General features: G+C 36.1%; 1 protein-coding gene across 4 annotated transcripts in view; it reads right to left on the bottom strand.

Moving 5' to 3' along the window:
- Window positions 1-20,906, bottom strand: part of map4k5 (mitogen-activated protein kinase kinase kinase kinase 5) — a 32,230-nt gene that overhangs the window by 2,290 nt on the left and 9,034 nt on the right. Inside the window, exons 4-32 of one of the 4 annotated variants that reach the window (XM_079856054.1) lie at window positions 16,461-16,551; window positions 16,199-16,263; window positions 16,044-16,099; window positions 15,546-15,593; window positions 15,401-15,443; window positions 15,248-15,320; window positions 13,509-13,640; window positions 13,209-13,271; window positions 13,001-13,082; window positions 12,166-12,285; window positions 9,308-9,386; window positions 8,721-8,779; window positions 8,100-8,167; window positions 7,391-7,435; window positions 7,146-7,188; window positions 6,830-7,046; window positions 6,016-6,101; window positions 5,872-5,913; window positions 5,635-5,719; window positions 4,926-5,005; window positions 4,770-4,830; window positions 4,224-4,341; window positions 3,329-3,387; window positions 3,134-3,237; window positions 2,852-3,029; window positions 2,664-2,732; window positions 2,458-2,550; window positions 2,277-2,347; window positions 142-197 (exon numbers count right to left, since the gene is read on the bottom strand). In XM_079856054.1, coding sequence (XP_079712180.1) covers window positions 142-197; window positions 2,277-2,347; window positions 2,458-2,550; window positions 2,664-2,732; window positions 2,852-3,029; window positions 3,134-3,237; window positions 3,329-3,387; window positions 4,224-4,341; window positions 4,770-4,830; window positions 4,926-5,005; window positions 5,635-5,719; window positions 5,872-5,913; window positions 6,016-6,101; window positions 6,830-7,046; window positions 7,146-7,188; window positions 7,391-7,435; window positions 8,100-8,167; window positions 8,721-8,779; window positions 9,308-9,386; window positions 12,166-12,285; window positions 13,001-13,082; window positions 13,209-13,271; window positions 13,509-13,640; window positions 15,248-15,320; window positions 15,401-15,443; window positions 15,546-15,593; window positions 16,044-16,099; window positions 16,199-16,263; window positions 16,461-16,551 — 2,386 coding nt within the window. The remainder of the gene's footprint in view (window positions 1-141; window positions 198-2,276; window positions 2,348-2,457; window positions 2,551-2,663; window positions 2,733-2,851; window positions 3,030-3,133; window positions 3,238-3,328; window positions 3,388-4,223; window positions 4,342-4,769; window positions 4,831-4,925; window positions 5,006-5,634; window positions 5,720-5,871; window positions 5,914-6,015; window positions 6,102-6,829; window positions 7,047-7,145; window positions 7,189-7,390; window positions 7,436-8,099; window positions 8,168-8,720; window positions 8,780-9,307; window positions 9,387-12,165; window positions 12,286-13,000; window positions 13,083-13,208; window positions 13,272-13,508; window positions 13,641-15,247; window positions 15,321-15,400; window positions 15,444-15,545; window positions 15,594-16,043; window positions 16,100-16,198; window positions 16,264-16,460; window positions 16,552-20,906) is intronic. The other 3 variants (XM_079856055.1, XM_079856056.1, XM_079856057.1) reach the window with 3 other exon arrangements.

The following is a 20,906-nucleotide window of genomic DNA, read 5'->3' as shown; positions in this document are numbered from 1 at the left end:
GTGGAAGACAAAAGACTACATGCAGAGTTTCTAGGAAGATGTGAGAGCGGAGAGTAATGTTTCCAGGAGAAAAGAATTAGAGGGAAAAAGGTGATGATGTAAGGCAAGAGAGAGACAGAAATGATTTGATCTGGTTCTAACCTGTCTGATCCCAGGAGTCTGAAAACTCTGCTTGGGTCCGAAATCTCCTGTGTCACCTGCAGACGAGTGGAAATATTCTTTAATAAACAAATGAAATGCCCCTATTATAACACTGTTGTACAGTTATGCATATCAAAACAAAACAAAAGAGATTGTAATAAAATGTACTTTTCCTTACATTTGAAAAAAACTACATGCAAAAAAATGAATAAATAACTGTAAAGCTCCTGGGAATTCAACAACAAACCTAAAAAGATTATTTGTTCAAATAAACAGTAAACAGAGACATGTCGGAAAGGTATAAACAATCATATAACAATGAATTAGTTGTAATAATGATTGTATTTAAACACACGAATAATGTGTATACATTTTCTTTCTAGAGGTAGGCAGGCAGGTGATCTTTGTCAGAATACAATGCGCCGGAATAGTCAGGGCAAAATTGTGTTGTTGAAAAAAACAAAAAAACAAAAACAAATAAGTTGCATTTTATTATTATTACATTCGGAAATAACGTAAAATACCAGTGCATAGCATAGCTTAAAGTGGTGTTCATATAAACAATATTTATTATAAATGCCAAGCCTAAATGAATTTATGAAAGGAAAGTAACAGTGCCCAGAGACATAACTGTACAGTGGACACACCTCTACCGGCAGTTAGAGAACTCTTCATGTCCACAATCAGCTCATTTAGTCTTCTTCATTTCATTAAGCGTTGTTTCACCTTTTCATTAGTCTCACACCCATTTCTCGCTTACACACCAAATTTGCGTTGTGCTGCACGGTTTGCAGTTTTCATTTGCATATGGTACAACAGTCAGTTTAAAATGAACTGTGTAACTTATTCTGTTTTTTGTTGACTGCATTTTAGTGTTATGATGAGGAGGCTGCAATGTCAGATTAGCAATGCTACAACAGATTTGTTTTTCGTGCATATTTGTGCTTCACTACTCCCATCTGAAAAACTTTAAACAATGGCTGAAAATATCACACGTGTCATGTTCCAAAACAACAATGAGTGGCAAAGCAGGTGCACAATCTGGCAGGCTGTAAAGCTCACCCTACACACACACTGACACAATCTTTTGAGGGGTGTAGGTGCAGAGGGCTTTTCAGTGGAGTCAGAGAGGAGAAAAACAGTTGAATAATTTAATCTATTACTCTGGCCAGCTGGAGCTTTCTGATTGTACATGAATTTTACATCATCCATCACACCCTGTCATCTGTGTCTCACACACACACTCACACACTATCATATGTCATAAAGACAGTGCTTCACCTCCAGAAGACCTTTGGTCTTTTATTGTTACATGCTATAGAGCCATGAAACATGAAACATCATCTCACACACGATACAAATACAAATGTGCACACACACACACACACACACACACACACACACACACACACACACACACACACACACACACACACACACACACACACACACACACACACACACACAGAGATATTAAAGAGCTTGTGATCAAAACAGAGCAAGCAACATTAATATCATGGGTTTGAATGCATGAACAGATAAATAAATACATACTAATCATGCAATGTAAGTTGCTTTGAATAAAAGCATCTGCCAAATGCATAAATTATTAATTTATTATATAAGTTTAATTATATAAACCTACCAATCAAAAGTTTGGGGTCAGTAAGTTATTTTTGAAAGAATTATATTCTATTTTTATTACCAAGGTTGCATTTATTTGGCAAAAAACAAACAAACAAAAAATCAGTAAAATAAATTTTTAGCATCATAACTCAGTCTTTCAGTGTCACATGATCCTTCAGAAATCATTCTAATATGCTGATTTGATGCTCAAGAAACATTTATTATTATTTTCAAAGCTGAAACGGTTGTGTTGCATTTTGTGAAAACCGTGATACATTTTTTCAGGATTCTTTGAGGAGTAGAAAGTAAAAAAAAACAGCAATATTTTTAAATAGAAATCATGTCTGATTAAGTTTGATCAATGTAATGCTTCCTTGCGAGTCTTTTGAATCCCCAAACAGTAGTGTAATTTCTTTAATTTTATTTGACAGTTTACTACAGCTTGCTGAAACCTATCAGTCTTGTTTCAAGGTGTTTAAGAGAGACAGAGTGCTATTGTGTGTGTTCACCTCATTTGATTTGAAGTTCTTCCCCTGCATCCCATGTTTCCAAAAGGCCAGAACACTGTCCTGGAGACACACTGGCACAAACACACACATATAGAAGGTTACGCACACACATCAAACACATACTAAATAACAGTCTAAAAGCATATCACAGCTGGATGAAAGCAGAGGTGAAATCTCTCACCTACGGAGTCGACGCAGAAATCAAAGCTCAGCTCAGATGCCAGTTTCTTATTAGACTTCAGCTTTCCCTGCAAGTTCACTATTTTTACGTTCTCTAAACACACACAAGAACAGAGGAAAGACAACATTGGAAATCTTCAATAGCTAATGTATTTGCTACGTCTGTGAAAAAAGGTTCATCAACGTGTGCTCAAAGTTGTCACTTACTGTCCAGGCACACGAGTACGGTGTCTCTCTCTAACTGTGTCACATGGACTGTATCAACCTGGTTACCACCTACACCCAGATAAATACACATCAATAATTTTGCTTACTAGGCCCGTTTGACAGTTCTCACCAGCAAGGTATAGGAACAGAGCAAAGTGTGTGCGTTTGTGTTTGTGTGTAAGCTATACCTGAGCCGACCTCAGTGAACCAGGACGAGCAGGAATTGAGGTTGATGGTCTGGAAGCGAACCAGCTGTCCGGGCTCTGTGCCCTGACTGACCGCCACACACACCAGAGGATACTCCTGCTCAGGGACCACCAGCATCTCAAACACACGCAGCGGACTGGGCAACGGGAAATCAAAGTGCTGTGAGAGAGAGAGAGAGAGAAATTTAAAATCTTCTTAATATAATATGCCATCTTTTTTCTTTATTCAGTCTTGATTTAATACAACTTTCCTTCGTGTCTAACCTTAATAAGCATGAATCTCTGCATGGGTTCGTACCACTGCAGCAAAACAATCCCTGACTGCAAAGCTCCGCAGAGATACTTGTGACCCGTGTACGGATTCCGCACTGACAGAGAGAGAAAGAGAGTAGGAGGTCAAACTCAATCCGAGTGTGTGTGTGTTTGGGTGTGTACTAGAGTGCATGTTTAAAGCTTTACCAATGCAACACTTGTGGCATCCCTTGGTGTCGGGGATCTTGGTGGTGAGAGCAAATCTCCTGTAAAGCAGACACCAGTGTTCTTATTGTTAAATTAAATACAAATATTAGATGGAAAAAGTAGACATTAGACATGTTGCCTTCAGAAACTAAGTGAAATATGATAAGTGCTAAAATTGAAAACGGAAATGAATATAAATATACTTTTAAAAACAAAAACGAATTAAAAATATATTATCTTTATTTTAATTTATAAATATATAATATACTGCATACACACAAAAATGAATAATAAATAAAATTATAAAAATATAATTGTATATGTCTATATATAAGATTCCATTTGTTAAAAATTTTTAACTGCAATAATTAGCAAGAAATAACAATGAAAAATACTTCTAAAGCATTTAGTAATCTTAGTTAATTTTAATTTCAATATTTACTAATACATTATTAAAATCAAAAGTTCCATCTGTTAATATAATTTAATGGACCTAAGCTTAAATGAACTAGCAAAGAACAGCTGTATTTTTATGAACCAACGTTAACAAAGATTAACTATTACTAAAGATTAAAGATCAAGTACTGTAACAAATGTATTGCTAATTGTTGGTAAATGTTAGTTAATACATTAACTAACAATAACTAATGGGACCTTATTGTAAATTGTAACCAATTATTTTATAAATAATTTACAATAAATTTATCCTCTTTTTCATTTAAATATGTTAATACATAAAATGTATTACACAATTTTTGCTTCTTGGGTTTAAAACAAGCCAAAAACAAGTTTTATAATACTTTCTTTAGAAAATCGAAAGGCTAACAACATTCACAGAGTTTCTTTATGTTATATTGCTTATAGATCATGGCAAATCACGTGTGTGTGTGTGTACCTGGGCAGTATCCTGTCAGGGAATCTGTGGGTGTGGAATTGAGTGGCCAGTCCAGGTTTCCTGAGCTGTTCAAACAGCCCAATCAGATTATGGGTATACAACTGAAACGTCTTCCCTTTGAACGAGAGATACCACGCATAAAATACGTACAATACACAGGGTATGACTACACACAGGATATGAAATAATTCATCAGTTGTGCTTGTGAGAATGGAAATAATGCCCCACAGAAATGAATAGTCATTACTCCCTGCACATAGAAAAGCTGAGCTGTAGTAACGCAAGTTGAACCAAAATCAGAATCAGAGTAAGAATGAGACTAGAAATGATGTGATATTAGCTGTGTGAGCGTGTGCCATAGAAGACAGAGGTTTGACATTTTACCTTCTGATTATGGTGATTTAGGCATTAGAGGAGCCAGCAAAGCAGTAAAATCAGCCGTGAACACAGAGAGAGAAAGAAAGACAGACAGGGATCATGTAGGTACTGCAGAGAATCTCAGTAACAGAAAGACAGAAGAGCTGCCCCCACATCACTCTCACTCACCTGATAATGACATCAGATTATTATTGATTATGTACAGCCATGTGCATCTCCGTGGAAACAACTGAAACACATCCACACAGCAGTTTATGAGTTCATAGACCTGCTGGTCTTTTTGGAGTCGAGGGTAAAGGTGAGTCGCAAGAGTTTAGACAGTACCTGCTCCATGGTGGCTTCATGTAGCTCGTTTAGGTTCAGAGTGTAGATACCGTCTTCAGTGCCAAATATCAGATACTGGTCTAAAAAACCCAACCAAACACAATTAGTAATGTTTACAGCCTGAAATTAGATTTTTTTTTAAATAAATTAATTCTTTAATTCAGTATTAAATTTATCAAAAGTGACAGCTGTTTATTTTAACTTTCTGAAAAACATAAATCACAGTTTCTACAAAAGTATTAAGCAGAACAACTGTTTTTGAGCATCAAATCACATAATAAAAGGATTTCTTAGGACACTAAAGACTGGAGTAATGGCTGCTAAAAATTCAGCTTTGCCATTATAGGAATAAATTACATTTTAAACTATATTCAAATAGAAAACAGTTACTTTCAATTGTAATAATATTTCACAAAATAGTTTTTACTGTATTTGTTTAAATAAATCAGCCTTGGTGAACATAAGAGACTTCTTTCAAAAACATATAAAATGTTTAGACCTTAAAAATCAACCCTATCCTTTTTAATTTAATAACACTGTAAATTTAACAAAAGTTTTACCAAATCTCAAAATCAATATTATTTTCATACTGTACATTATAATGTTGTGATGCCTACATTCCCTTGTAGCATTTAAAACGGATTTACTTAATATAAACAAAATATTATCAGATGTAGTATAAGCCATATATCGGTTACCAGGAGTTTACCTTTGGTATCTGGGTGAATCCATGAAGTGGCACAGTTAATTTTAAGAGGACAACCATCAAAAACCTTTGAGAAACAAGCTCCCATCTGCAGACACACAGACAGGTAATATGTGAGATTATGGCAGTTATAACAACACAGAATTCAAATAAATGACTGAGCAGACAGCTGTTGTATATTGACATGGGCAGATATTAGCATTTAATCAGCATAAGGTATGTGATGATGATGTCACTCACCAGGACTTTGGGAGTGGGCGGTAGGCCGTTAATAGCAGGTTTCTATAAAAAGAAACAGGAAAAAATGAGTAGTGGAGCCACATTCTCTTCTTGCGTCACACTCCTCTCAACAGGACACACACCCACAAAGACTCACACACTTACTGGGAAATCTTTTCTCTCTTTCCTCAGGGGACGACCGGGAGGTGATTTTGACACATCTCCGTTCACACTTCCATCTGAATCTTCCTCTACATAGAGTGAGAGAGAAATTTGAAAGGTTTAATTATTTATTACAACTCTCTGGAATATGTCATTCTGATTGGTCAACTTCAGTTGTCAAATATTGTTGAGTACTGACACTGTATAATTCAGCAAGCAAACTGTCTCTCGTATCACTCCTTGGTCTTTTTGTTCTCACATAAAATGATCAAATCAATATTTCATGTCAATTTATATATTTGGTAAGTGGTTTCACAATAAACAAGGGATTCTGATCCCACTGTTGATTTATTGTGCAATAATATGCAACTCAACGTACAATACCATTCAAAAGTTTGGGGACGGTAAGACTTTTTTTGTAATTGTTTGCATAAAATAGATTTGAAAAAAAAAAGACATTCAAGTCATTTATAATGTTACAAAAGATAAACGCTTGTTCTTTTTTTCTTTTGAACTATTACATTTTTTTTAAATTATGTTTCCACAAAAATATCAAGCAGCACAACTCCTTTTAAAATTAATCATAATAGTAAGAAATGTTTCTTGAGCACCAAATCAGCATATTAGAATGATTTCTGAAGGATCACGTGACACTGAAGACTGGAGTTATGGAATTACTCAGGAATAAATTACATTTTAAAATATATTAAAATAGAAAACAGTTAGAAAACACTTCTATATAGCCTCCAACACACCTATATGAGAGTAGTACACAAACAGCAGCCCTGCGTAAACATGATTGTATGTGAGGTCTTACCGTGGTCTGCGGTGTGAGAGAGCAGTCCTGGGCTGCTGATGCTCACAGACAGGTAGTCTGAGTTGGTGTGTTCTGTGTTACTTCCTCTCTCAGGTGTGCTTTGTCTGCGAGCCACTGGTACCGGCCCGTTATCAGAACCTGGGAGCCTCCGCACGGTCTGGCAGCCTTCGATCAAAGCAAACTCGTCAGATACACTGCTCGACCGGGCCTGAGAGGGCTGATGGGAAAGAGAATTGCAAAAACAAATGGGAATTTAAAAAACATGCCAACAAATACAAATATAGCCATGTACGCTTATACACAAACTCATAGTTACCTTAGGAGGCAGAGGTGGCGGCACTCCCTGTTTAAGAGTCGAACTGAGAGGGGAGATGAAACAGAGAGAGGGTGACTTAGTTGCTCTTTGTTTGTAATTGAATATTAATTATTTGTATTTTCACAGCACATATTTCTCAATACTAGTTTAACAGAAAATGTTGCCTTATAACCCCAAGTGAGCAAGCCCAAGAAGAAAATTAACTCTTTAAGGCAATGTTTAATGATTAAAAGTGGCACACTTACAGATCAACGTCCTCAAAAGCATCTTCTAATGGAGCCAAATGCCCTCTTCACAGTCAGACAGAGAGAGAGAGAGAAACAGACAGAAAGGGCTACTTAGTACACAGTTGGAAAAAAAACTGATCCCCAGGTTGTTCCAGGGAGAGATGAACCTGCAATTTTTGTGTGGTGTAATCAGGGCACAAAATTAACCTTTTGCCACACCTGCCAATGGTGGATGGAAATTGAAAACTTGGATGCCAATGGAAAACTTATCACCCATAAATAAATAAATTATTTACACCATGCATTCATTTTCATTAATAATTTTTACTACTAAAACCCCATTTTTATCTCATTTGGGCTCTTGGCGAGTGTTAATTTTAAACCCTGTGTGGAAGTTTCTATGGATCCGTTAAATAACAGCTACACAAACCAATTCTTTACCGTATAAACAACTCCTCCTCAACGCTCTTCAGAAGACTCCTTCAGCAGAGGAGTGCACAAAGGGATAGAGGAAAGGAAAACGGGGAAAAAGAAAGAAAACAACAGAACAGTCAAAGCAGAGGGAATGCAGGCAGAGCTCATGTGAGATGCTGCTGAAAGAAGGAAGTGCATACAGAGATGACACAGACAGTACGGGGAAGTGACTGCTGGAGGCGCTTTCATGCAGACGGCAGTAGCAGGAATCAAGTCGGTTCATAAAGTCATTCAGAGGGCTTTTAATGGTTACCTGGAGGTGATGGGACCCTCAGTAAACGGGCTCCAGGGGGAGGAGAAATCATTGTCTTTAGTGACATCCTGGGGAAAAAAAAAGAAACAAAGAAATGTTTGATATAGAGACTCATTTAAATACAAGTCAGTCAGGTTTCAATACACACCTGACTTGTGCAAATAATCTACTCATGCAGATTTCTGCATGGAACATGTTTGGTTTCAAGCGTACTAAAGGACGACACTATAAGCTTACTTAAGTGCAGGATTATTCTGGAGTTTGTGTATGTATGTATATATAGTTCATGTATACATTTAAATATATACACACACGCACCACTACCATTAAAAGTTTGGGGTCGGTTTTTATTTGTTTTGAAAGAAGTCTCTTTTTTTTTCCAGGATGTTTTGATAAAGAGAAAATGTAAAATAACAGCATTTATTTGAAATAGAAATATTTTGTAACATTGTAAATGTATTTACTGTCTCTTTTGATCAATTAAATGCATTCTAGCTGAATAAAAGTATTAACTTCTTTCATTTGAAAAAACAAAACAAAACATCTTACTGACCCAAACTTTCAAACAGTAGTGTATATTAATATTAGTGATGTGTTGACAATCTGTGATATTTCTCTCACCATCTCGGCACTCGCTTCAGTCTCTTTCCTCAGGGGAGGCTCAAACTTAAGCTTGTCAACTGAAATACAGAGACAAGAGAAAAATCTTTAATGCATACAAGTGTATTTACCCAGCATGACACTGAGATGAAAAATGTCACCATAACTTATCTGCACTCATCTTTAACATTGCACAAGAGTTGCTTCACAAGGTTCGAGTTGAAGCCCTCACATGTAGTACCATGTTCCACCACAGGGAGGCTCAAGGCTTGCAGTTCTATCTTAAGTTGAACTAAGCAGCTAAAACTCTCTTCAAGAACCGAGTGAGACCAAGTGAAGGCACTTATGATTGTGGTCTGTGGTCTCACGTTCACAAATAAAGGTCAAACACATGTCGACTTCGGAGCAAGGACGTGGTAGACTGTAATAAATACTGGCCATAACCCACATTCTAAACATAAAAGAAAACTTAGCATTTTCTAGAATCTAAATAATTCTATTTAGGACATCCTCAGAGGGAGGTTTGTTTATCTTTTAAGGACAATAACATTATTTTTCATGACATCGGGAAACTCAATCATCATCATGATTGACAAACGCTCACGTACAGTTGATCTGTGACTGGGTTCTTTCAGCACGAGAGCTCCTGTTGTGGGACGAGCGGATGGTGTGGCGCTCTGCAAGCGGCTGCGAACCAGAATAAGAAACGTGGTAAAAATATGTATACCACACATAATTGTTCGCACACATTTACCATTTAAAGTCATGCACCAACACTCATATACTGAAACGCTCACATATTTACGCACATAAACTCTCACACACCAACATACATTTTAGACATATGGTGGGTTGCACCAATAAGGATTAAATTTAGTTTAAATCTAATCCAGGATTTGTTGAACTGGGTTTCATATTAAATCCAGTTGTGTTGCACAACTTAATTTTAAACACAGATTAACAAAATCCGATCCTGGGATTAAAACCTCCATTAACATGATGGATTCACCATTGTAAATAAACGGCAACAATGTTAAGACTCCATTTCCTCCTTTATTGACCACTAGAAATTCTCTCTATGACATAAGTAGCTTTTGCCGATAAAGGAAATAAACTTGTAAAATGTCAGCTGTCTTTATAAACTGCTATGCAGAGAGACACTTAGAATAAAGGGTTGATCAAGCAGGTAGTGAAAACATTGCGGCAGTGTGTATAGATTTCATAAGCCTGGAAATATATTTATAGTATCAATTATTAGAGTAATATGGCAGCATAACTTATGAAAAAACAACCGAGATAAGAAAAAACAACTGGCATTCACAGAGTGACTTAGTCTCAAAATCGTTTATAGCAAATCAAACCAGTGACTAAATGGAAAACTCTGTCACATTGTTTCTCTTAGTAGGATGAAAATAATCTGTTGTTTAAACTGTGATTAAATTATATATCAGGGATGCAAACACATGTATGGTCAAAAAAGAGAGAGGTTATCGAAGCCCTCGCCCCACGGCAAATATCCAGATACTTACATAATTGTGATGAATTTAATCCTTTGTAAGTTATCATTTTGCAGTGTAAGATTACAGTTAACACCTTTAATTACATAAATGTATTATGTATTTTTATTAAACTCAGTGAGTGTATAAATGAGCAGCAAAAAGTAATTCTTGAGAAAATCTGCACAGTAATTTTATAAAATCTAAACATGTTAATAAAAACAAATTACTATTAGTACTCTAATAAAATTCAATCAGGCAATCATACATTTCACAATTTTATATTTATATATGAATGTCAAGAATTATATATTTATATAGCCTACACTACACACAAATAATATACAATTAAATTATGCTCATTTTAAATGTATTGTGCAGGCTAGGTATAAAAAATATATGCTTTTAATAATCTTTCAGTGCGCAAAACCATGATAATATGAAACGCTTCAAAACAGAGCGCACAAAGCGCGTATGCGCATCGCGGGCGCAGAATGATGTGCTCAAAGCAACATGGAGTCACAGTGTGCTGCGCTGCACAAGTGCGCATTTAAAAGTTCACGGCACAAAGCGAAGAAATGTCGAGCGCACAAATCCTAGAGTATATCTGTCCAACAGTTTATTGATCATTTGTTTCTTCAGTTTTAAATTCCAGTTATTGTGCGTTTGATGCCGATTCATAGTCCTTGTGATGTGTGTGATCTAACAGGCACACGCTAGCGAGTCGTTTAAAAACAGCAACAAACATAAAATACAAATACACAAAATAAAGTCATTTTATGCAAATCCACAGCCTTTTATCTACAGATCAAGCATTATAATGTGAATATATCATATTGGAGAGTTTTATCGTGCATCCTGCTGTAACCGGACGAGGCGCGCGCACTGTTTGAATACTGAATGGAGAATGACTGACAGCCACAGAGGAGGGAAAACGAGTTTCCGTAAACTTTAATTTAATGATGTAAATAGACTTCTGTCCCTCACATTAAGCTATGGAATGGCTTCAGATGACTTTGTGAAATTATAATCAGACCCAAGTCACCCAAACTGACGTGAAAAAAGCGGGAGGCGTCGAAAAGTGCGCTGTTTGCATCCCTGGTATATAGAAAGCAATCAAAGAATGCTCCGTTTACAATCGCTGGAGCTGTCAATCAAACAGTGCAAGTTTATCAGTGACTGAGTTCTGGACTCTCGCCAAAACTCACGTTATAATCAACAAATCACTTATTTGCATCGTGTATGCACTGTTAGTTATGATGAAGGCATTCGTGAGTGCAGAAATCGAGTTGTAATGATGAGATCACTGCATTCATGCGCTCAACTCTGTGATCGGCTACAATGCTCATCACTGCAACCTTGCATGCCAAGATATAAATATAAAACTATAGATCTAAATATAATTCTATAATCAACACTTTTCACGATTAGTTAACCTTGAGAGCTGTAATAGTAAAAATGTGCAAAAAGTTGAGAGATTTCCACACTATGTATTTCAAATGCAAAGATGTCAGCCAATCACAGCAGTGGGCATTTACACTGAAGCCTCATAGAGACACGCCCCTTTAAACAGAGCGTTCAAATCAGAGGATAAAATCAGGGAAGGAAAAATGCCTTTTATTTCCAAATCATGACCATTTTTGATGTAAAAATCATACTAACATTATAAGTGCACCCCAGGAAATATTAAAAAACGATAAAACAATGCAGTTCATGACCCCTTTAAAGTTATGGAGCAACAGGATTAAAGTTAATCTACCTTAGATATAAATTAAATCCAAGATCAAAATTATGGTTTAAATGTAAACCTGCTTATTTTTAAAGAAGGTTTAAAGTTTGGTGCAACAGAATTATTAGATAAACCTTGATTTAATCTTGATTTTTAAGGTTAATTCTTATTGGTGCAACCCACTCATAGAAACTAATTCTCCATCTTTCTCTCTCATAGACGCACAAGTCATGTGTTTTACCTCCAAGTCATCTTCATCTCCTTGGCTGAAGTGAGACTGATGATTATCCGGGTTGTTCATCTTATCGAGTAGCTCTAAAGCTAACCGTCGAGTCAAACCTGTCTGAGCCACAAATAAGTGCTGCACACAAACACAGAGACAACGCAGTGAGTGGCTGCTTGTGATGTGGCCTCTGTAATACTCAGTAATAATTTTTTTTTTTTTTAAATGCTGTTCTTCTGAATTTTCTATTCATCAAAGAAAAAAAAATCAGTTTCCACAAAATATATTAAGCAGTACAACAATTTTCAACATTAATAATAACGAGAAAATTTTGAGCCCAAAATCAGCATATTAAATGATTTCTAAAGGATCATGTGACTCGGAAAACTTGAGTAAAAATGCTGCAAATTCAGTTTTGAATTCACAGGATAAATACTAAATATATGAAAATAAAAATCTTGTAGTAATATTTCACAATATTACAGTTTTTTACTGTATTTTCAATCAAATGAATGGAGCTTTGTTTAGCATAAGAGATTTTTTAAGATATAGAGGTCAGTGCACAATTCTCTATATTATATGTGACTGAGTTTATTGCTGTGTCCCAATTCACTTAATTATAATATGCCCTAAAAGTATGTACTGTTTTTGTGAAGAAAAAGTACTTTTCAGTGTGTAGCTGTCACCGTTTCAACTAATTTTGAATACCATTTAGGATGGATACTAGTATGCAAACTGGGACGCAGCACGCATTTCATTGCATGTACACATAACACTTCCACTAAATGAGTTAAAGAGCTGAACTGTGTGGAACCATAAACAGATAAAATGGAGATTCAGAGGAAACCTTTACCGAAAGCAGCTTCTCAGCTGATGGTCTCTTCTTCGGATTTTTAGTGAGAGAAATTTTAACAAAATTATGGAAGGCTGTAGACCTGTGGAAAACCAAGACGATGATAAGAGACAAGATAAGAGATCATTTACGTTCAGAATACAAACTCTATATTTCTGTATTGCTCAAATACGCAAACATGAGCATAAAACAGGCCAGAGAGACTCACCATTTGGTCTTGTCCTTTAACTTGGGTGGCTGAAAGTTGCTTTTAGACATCAGAAATAAAGCCCTGCACATACACACAAAAAGTGAGATAAAAAGAGATCAAAGATAAAAAAATTTTTTTACATAATTGTGTGAGGATGTGGTGGTAGTGTAATGGTTAATTATCTCGGCTTTAAACATAGAAGATTTTTTGTGTGTAATTAAGTTATTGAGATTCACAATTACTCACTAAACAGATATGGAGCAAATGCCTTGGTTAAAAACATGTCTGCACATTGGCAACAAGTGTGTGTGTATATACCTCATGGGATGGAGGTCAAACATGGGTGGCTGTAGCTCTGCCAGTTCTATGGATGTGATTCCAACAGCCCAGATATCACACAGATGATTATAACCCCCATTCTTCTCCACTGCTGCCACCTCTGGAGCCATCCTACACACACCAACACAGACCAGACACGCCATTACAGGTGCAGTAAGCAATTTTGGAATAACTCTGTTGAAAAGTGGATTGGACCAAGCAACAAAACATTTGTAGCCAATCAGCAGTAAGGGATGTATAGGAGAGAGAGCTCCGTGCACAAGACAGACATTAGCAGAATGACTGAAGAAAGAGAGAGATCAGGGAGAAAATACAAAAGAGGAAAATACCATGGGAATATAAGTTTAAAAAGAATGGCTACAATCAAGCCACGAGAGGTAGAGAAATGAAAATGGACGTTGATGTTGCTTTATTTCTTCTCAATATGTGAGTAAAATTGGTTTTGCTGTGTTTCACAGAACTTTGTTTTGCTTTAATAAACTCGTGTGTCATCTTCGCTTGTTTGTTCATTTGCATTATTATAAGCCTGGAACGTCTGAACATCCTCCACCACCCGTTTCACATATACATATATATATATATATATGACTGACCCCAAACTTTTATTTTTAAATATATTATTAATTTATTAATAATATTAATAAAAAAAAAAATTTTTTTTAAATAAGAAATTAATACTTTTATTCAGCAAGGACACACTAAACTGTTTAAAAGTGACAGTAAAGACATTTATAATGTTACAATGTTGATAATAAATAAGAAATGTTTCTTGAGCACCAAATCAGCATATTAGAATGATTTCTGAAAGATCATGTGACACTGAATTTTTTCCCCCAGACTTGTTTAACTAATGAATCTCCATGACTTTTGCGTCCGCTTGTGATACTTAAAGGATTTTAAACTCCAAAGCATCAGATTCACTAATGAATAATTTAGACCAATTTGTGAACTAGTTTGACTAACTTACTGAACAGCATTATTAACTTAATAGCAAGGCTATGAAATTGTTTAGATATGAACAAATGTCTTTTTGAGTTTTTTTGAGATTTTAACTTTTTTTAAAATTATTTTTACTGGCCTTAAAAACAATTTTATGACTGCCTTAAATTTCCAGGTTTTCTATGTGTGAGGTGAATCTGTGTTTCTAACATTACGGTGAACATAACATAACGTCTGGTTCTGCCTGTGTGCTCAGTTCCCAAAGTTCATCATGAACTGAAATAGACTATTCCTCTTTTTATCTGTTTTTTATTAGGAAAAGACACAAAGTTGCAAAACGGTTCCGTTCATTGAAACTTGTAGAGCTGCGTTCTTGTCTTGTAAGCTGTACCTCACGTGCACTTAGTGTGTCTATCCTCGTTCATCCGCCTGTGTTGGCACATGTTGCCCACCCCAGATTCCAAGAAGTCCCAAGGGAGCCATTCTATCCTAAATGAGGCATTTATTGCCACGTTTCATAGTCTTTTGGAAGACTTTGAATGTTTTATCATTTCACTGTCTAAACTGCATCTAAATGTGCTCTACTGTTCTTATGGTAGATTTCCATTTTAAATTCTGGATTATGAGACTCTACCCTTGTTTTCTGCACTGTTGAAAATACAAGGCCGTAGATGTTTATTAATATGTCGTTTCATTTTTTTATATCCTTTCCAGATTTTTTAAATGTACTTTCAAATGTAGCTTCATCACAAATCATAGACAGACGGAATGGGGCTCACCAGTAAGGCGTCCCAATAAAGGATTTCCTTTTTGCCATGGTGGCTGTTATTTTAGCGGCGACTCCAAAGTCCGCTGCAAAAAGGAGAGAAATTTGTTTAGTCAAATTCAGTAACACACAACCACACACAGCAATTATATTGTGAATCTCTCACCTAATTTGACATCTCCATTGTCTGTGAGTAGAATATTTGCCCCCTATTGCACAATGAGCTTAGAGTTATTAACAAGCAGGGGAAAATATGTAATGTGAAACAGGAAGAACACCAAAAAGATACATTGATTATAACGCTGTATTACCTTGATGTCTCTGTGCATCTTTCCTTTGGAGTGCAGATAACCCAGACCCTAAACACATACACACACTTGAATCATCTCAAAATGTTTAAAGGATTAATTTAATAAAACGGAGTCTCTACAGCATTAAGGCCAGTTCACACCAAGAACGATAACTATAACGATAACTATATTAGTGTCCACATTAGTGGATGACATAGTTCTGTTTATTCTAAGCGTGCGCTTCAGTTATTTCATTAGCCGCTTTAAAAGCTTGAGCTCTTTAAAGCAGAATGGATTCTGATTGGCAGTAAAAAAAAAAAAAGAATATCGTTCATCAGCTGGGAAAAATCATTCTAAACGGGATTTCAACAATACCGTTGCTCTGTGCCGTTGTGGTGTCGACTCTGCTATTGTATTATATTTCTTTTTTTTTTAACTATATCTTTCACGTTATCGTTATAGTTATCATCCTTGGTGTGAACAGGCCTTTAGACCATGGTAGTGTTTGAAGGATCTTACCTGTAACGTCTCTCTGCAGACATAGGCGATCTGAAGCTCAGAAAGTGGACCTGTAACTGCACATGTACACAAACAAACATGTTCAATGGTGTCATACAGGATAAAAATAGAGGGTGTCAATTCAACATGGAGATTTTTAAACACAACCATTTTACCATGATAAATGTCTTGTAAGGATCCTCCACCACAGTATTCCATACAAATCCACAATTTTTCACGGCTAAAGAGAGACAGAGATATCTTTTCAAAACATATATATATATATATATATATTTAAACTCAAATGTGAGGCATTTAAATAAATACATCACAATATAGGCACGTATAAGTACATCATAATTTAGGCATCTAAATACATCAAAATTTAGGCATCTAAAATAAATCCATTTATAGAAAAATCTAGTTATCCATTGTTACCAGAGGTAACTGCCAAAGTAAGCCACAATGTTGTGATGGGTACATTCCTTCACCATAAAAATCTCCTGCTGGATGATTGAGAAATCATCACCTAAAAAAGAGGGAGGGAGGGAGGGAGGGAGGGAGAGAGAGAGAGAGAGAGAGAGAGAGAGAGAGAGAGAGAGAGAGAGGATGTGAATGTGTTATTGATCAATCAAGAATCAGTAGATGACAGCTGTAGATGACAGACTGTTAAACAGTCAAAAGAAAGATGGAACGGTTGGATCAGATATGGAGAGCAGATGGCTGGGTGTTCAGTGCTGAAAGTGATTATTATGAACTCGTTAGTTTTCATACTTCTCCTCAATGGGTTTTTGTAATTTAGTTACCCATTCAAACAGAACCTCCTCATCTAGAACTCTGTTCACACTGCGAGCCTTATCGCTCAATTCCGATTTATTGCTCAAATCAGATTTTTTTGTATAGCTGTTCACATTGTTGTTTTAAATGTGGCCAAAATCAGATTCCAGTGCGAACAGACCATCATGGTCCTGGACTGACCCACGTGCGCAAAGAACTATAAAAAGACGACACGCAGCACGCTGTCATACAGAAAATTGTGAAAAAAGTGACTCATTGCTGTATTTAAAATACACACAATCCATATATCCACATATATTTTATTCTAAAATCCCAAGTCAAATAATTAGATGTATCATGACGTGGCCTCTGGCCTATTAAAGAAGAATGAAGACGACGTTATCAGCCAAACTCACACACCTCTTTCCCTTCACAACCTGCTTTGTTAAAGCAGTGAATCACACACCTGTTTGTTTTAAACAGTTTTCATTTATCGTGTGACTCAATGACTACGCATCTTCACCTGAAGCACATGATCTGTTTATGACTTAATGGTTTCAGTACAGTGAATACCACATAGTTTCCTGCAGGTGGCGCTGTTTCCTTTACATAAGCATTGGTCGTCACTGTGATGCTCTCAGAATGTCTTGATCTGTTCACGACAGCTGAAAATCTCATCACTCACAAAACTCACGCAAACATTATAGACAAAAGAAAAAGAGAGTGAGAATATTAATGACAGGGAAGTGCGTCCTCCCTTAGAATATACAAGGTAAAAATATGAAACCCTATATTTTTTAAATTAGATGCCTTTTTCAACATGTTGTATGACCTCAACCCAGTGATGGATGTTAACTGACTGTAACCACTTCTCTATTCTGCTGCAGACCTTTCAATCGGAAACTCGCACACAAAACACAACCACCTCTGTTTCACACGACACCATGATGAGATATAGAAAGTAACATATCTGTCAGAACATTAATAACTGGAAGGAACAACCATTTGGGGCAGTAGCACTTGAGTTTCAACACAGGACATCTGCAGCATCACAGTGCATGGTTTTATGTGACAAACAAGAAACAACACAGCTATGAAGACAAGCCTACAAGCTCTGACCACTTCCTCTCCACTCAAGACAAACAGGCCATGCCCAAGAGTGTGTGCATGTGAGATAATGTGAGACTGTGTGTGTGTGTGTGTGTGTGTGTGTGTGTAAAGGACAGCAGCAGGGCCTGAGGGTTTGTCTGCTGAAAGCTAAACTCAGGCAGCTTCCTTTGAGCTTGATGCAATTCTCAGTGAACAAGCTGTTAGCATTTAGTAAGTGTCAATTGTAATAAATCAAGCTACCAATGACTAAACCCGTCCCTTTGGCTACAATCACCCATCTTCTCGAACTTTTGGATTTCCCACAAACAGAACCAATTACAATTTGGGGGAGGATGAACCACTTCTGAGATTTTCATTGCAACTTCACATCATTATACAGCCGTTTAGATTAAAGTGATAGAAATATCCTTGCATATCACAAATACCCCTAATTCACACAGTACGTTTTTTAAGTAATCATTACTTTATAATATTTTCATGGAATAGTTCACCCAAAATTTAAAATTCTGTCATCATTTGTGTTGAACCCCACTGACATTCTTCAAAATACACTACCGTTCAAAAGATTGGGGTCAGTAGGAGTTTTTAATGTTTTGAAAGAAGTCTCTTATGCTCACCAAGGTTGCATTTATTTGATCAAAAACACAGTAAAAACAGTAATATTGTGATATATAAATTAAAATGTAATTTATTCCTGAATTTTCAGTAGCCATTACTTCATTGTCACATGATCCTTCAGAAATGATTCTAATACGCTGGTTTGGTGCTGGAATTTTTGTTGTTGTTGGTGAAAACAGTTGCGTCTTAATATTTGTGTGGAAACTGTGAAAACGAGTTTTTTAAAGTTTCTTTTATGAATAGAAAATTCAAATAAACAGCACTTATTTGAAATAAATTGTTTGCAACAATGTTAAGTCCTTACTGTGACTTTTGATTAACTTAATACATCTTCAATTTCTTCAAAAAAAGAAGAAGAAAAAGTCTAACCCCAAACTTTTGAATGCTAATGTGTCTTCTTATAGTGCATCTCCATGGACTATAATTACAGCATAATATGTGAGGTTAGTCTTCAAGGGAGATGATTCTACTAACCCATGTAGAGTCTTGTGGTTTCCAAACAATTTGTTTGTCACCAAATTGTTTTTATAATTGTCTTTTACACCAAAGGTATCAGACTGCGAAATACATTTATTAGGAAGGACTTAATTCAATTCTAACTTAAAACTAGAAAACCGACTTGTGTGAAAAAGCCTCACTTATCTTGAGACATTCATACGCAACTATAACATCACTGATCAGATCTCCTTAAATTCTGTCAACAAATTGTTATCTGGTTTTAGAAATTTGTATCAACTATCCAATATATTAGAACTTGTGTAAAACAGATCAGAGAGAATCCAGAAGAATAGCCCAAAACTGCTTTGAGAACCAAACACATGATCTCAATCAACGGCAAAATAATTAGCCAGCTGCTTGTGATAAATTTAGAAATGAATGGATCATCAAATGGATCCCAAATTAAACATCCACCATAGGGGAAAACATAACTTCATCTTATTCACAATTATTCATGCTCTGCAAATTTTATAGTTGGGATTCATATTTAACATTTCCACAAACCAAACTATGACAAAAACCACCCATCCGTTCTCAGCAGTGGAAAGAGATCCCAGACTTCCACAGTAAAAAAATGCCCTCTTGACAGACATCCCACTGGTTAGAAATGGTTGCTACGATGTGATTGGATCATTTCTATGGGGTGGGGTGTAAACCAGCCAATGAGCAAGCAAAGAAATCTGTCCTCTACATCAACAAGTGTCTTAGTTGTGAAGTTTTGTCCTTTCCTGCAGCAGCGTAACAGTGTGGCTGGCTACCGCAAAAAAAGGTTGTGAATTCAGTCAGCTTCTCAGTTCTCCATTTGTGGTCACGCAAAACTCTACACAAACACACTCAGATTCAATTTCACACAAAAACTCCAGATGATGGACTAACATACGATAACAAGGCTAACGCACACAAGAACTCACACCTGCTTTCCAGGTGGATATCAGATTTGCCTTTTTTTCCATGCACTTTGTCCAGATGTTAACCAATCTGGACATGTTGCTACCAAATCTTAACAACTTCAGGAGTTTGATTTCACATGACACTGTATAACTAACAGAGATCAACCAAAAGAATCTGATAACAATCATCAGCATCATACGATCTGATACTGACACTATCTGAGTGACATAACACATGCTCACACGTCATTTAGTTAACACTTAGTACTATAAAAGGACAGTCTATTGCTACGGACGTGTTGGAAATGGTTACGTCAGAATTCAAGCAAGCAGAAAGCATCCAAGGACACTTGTGAAACAATAACTTCATTCTCTATCCACCTTATTTTGCAATGCAGAAGTAAGCTATTTTCTGTGAATGTGCGAGACTTTCAATTCATTAACCACTATAGGCAACTAGAAGAATAACAAAGTACAACAAAGTACAAAAATGGTAAAACTATTAGTCTTGTTTATGATCACGATACTAAAATAATATAATATCTTATTTTATTTCATTATCGTGATCATAAATGCACTAAAATACCCGTTTGCAATTTCAAGCAGCATAACAGGCTGTTTTCGCACAGCTAAAATAACTGGAAGCAGATGACACCGGAAGCCCCAGACGTTCAAGAAATGGCCAAGCCTCCTCTTACTTAAAAAATTAGGTAGATAAAGGCCTGTCAATCCCAACCAATTAAACTGGGAAAAATATTGAACTGATTGTTAGGTGTAGTGGTAAGAAGTGCCAAATTATTATTATTTTTTAATACCAAGCATTACGTTATTCTCCTTAGATCTGAAAATGGAACATGAAGGGAATTATTACAGTCAAACTGGCGTAGGGATTATTGGAAAAGGATTATTTGTAGCGCAACTTTATGATTTGAAATGACTTGTTTCAGTCTTTTTAAGTGGAACTTCCCCAAACCGGAAGTGCCTCCCATAA

Source organism: Squalius cephalus, assembly GCF_949319135.1.
Source record: "Squalius cephalus genome assembly, chromosome: 21".
NCBI classification, from domain to species: Eukaryota; Metazoa; Chordata; class Actinopteri; order Cypriniformes; family Leuciscidae; genus Squalius; species Squalius cephalus.
This window is presented reverse-complemented; position numbering and strand designations above follow the sequence as displayed.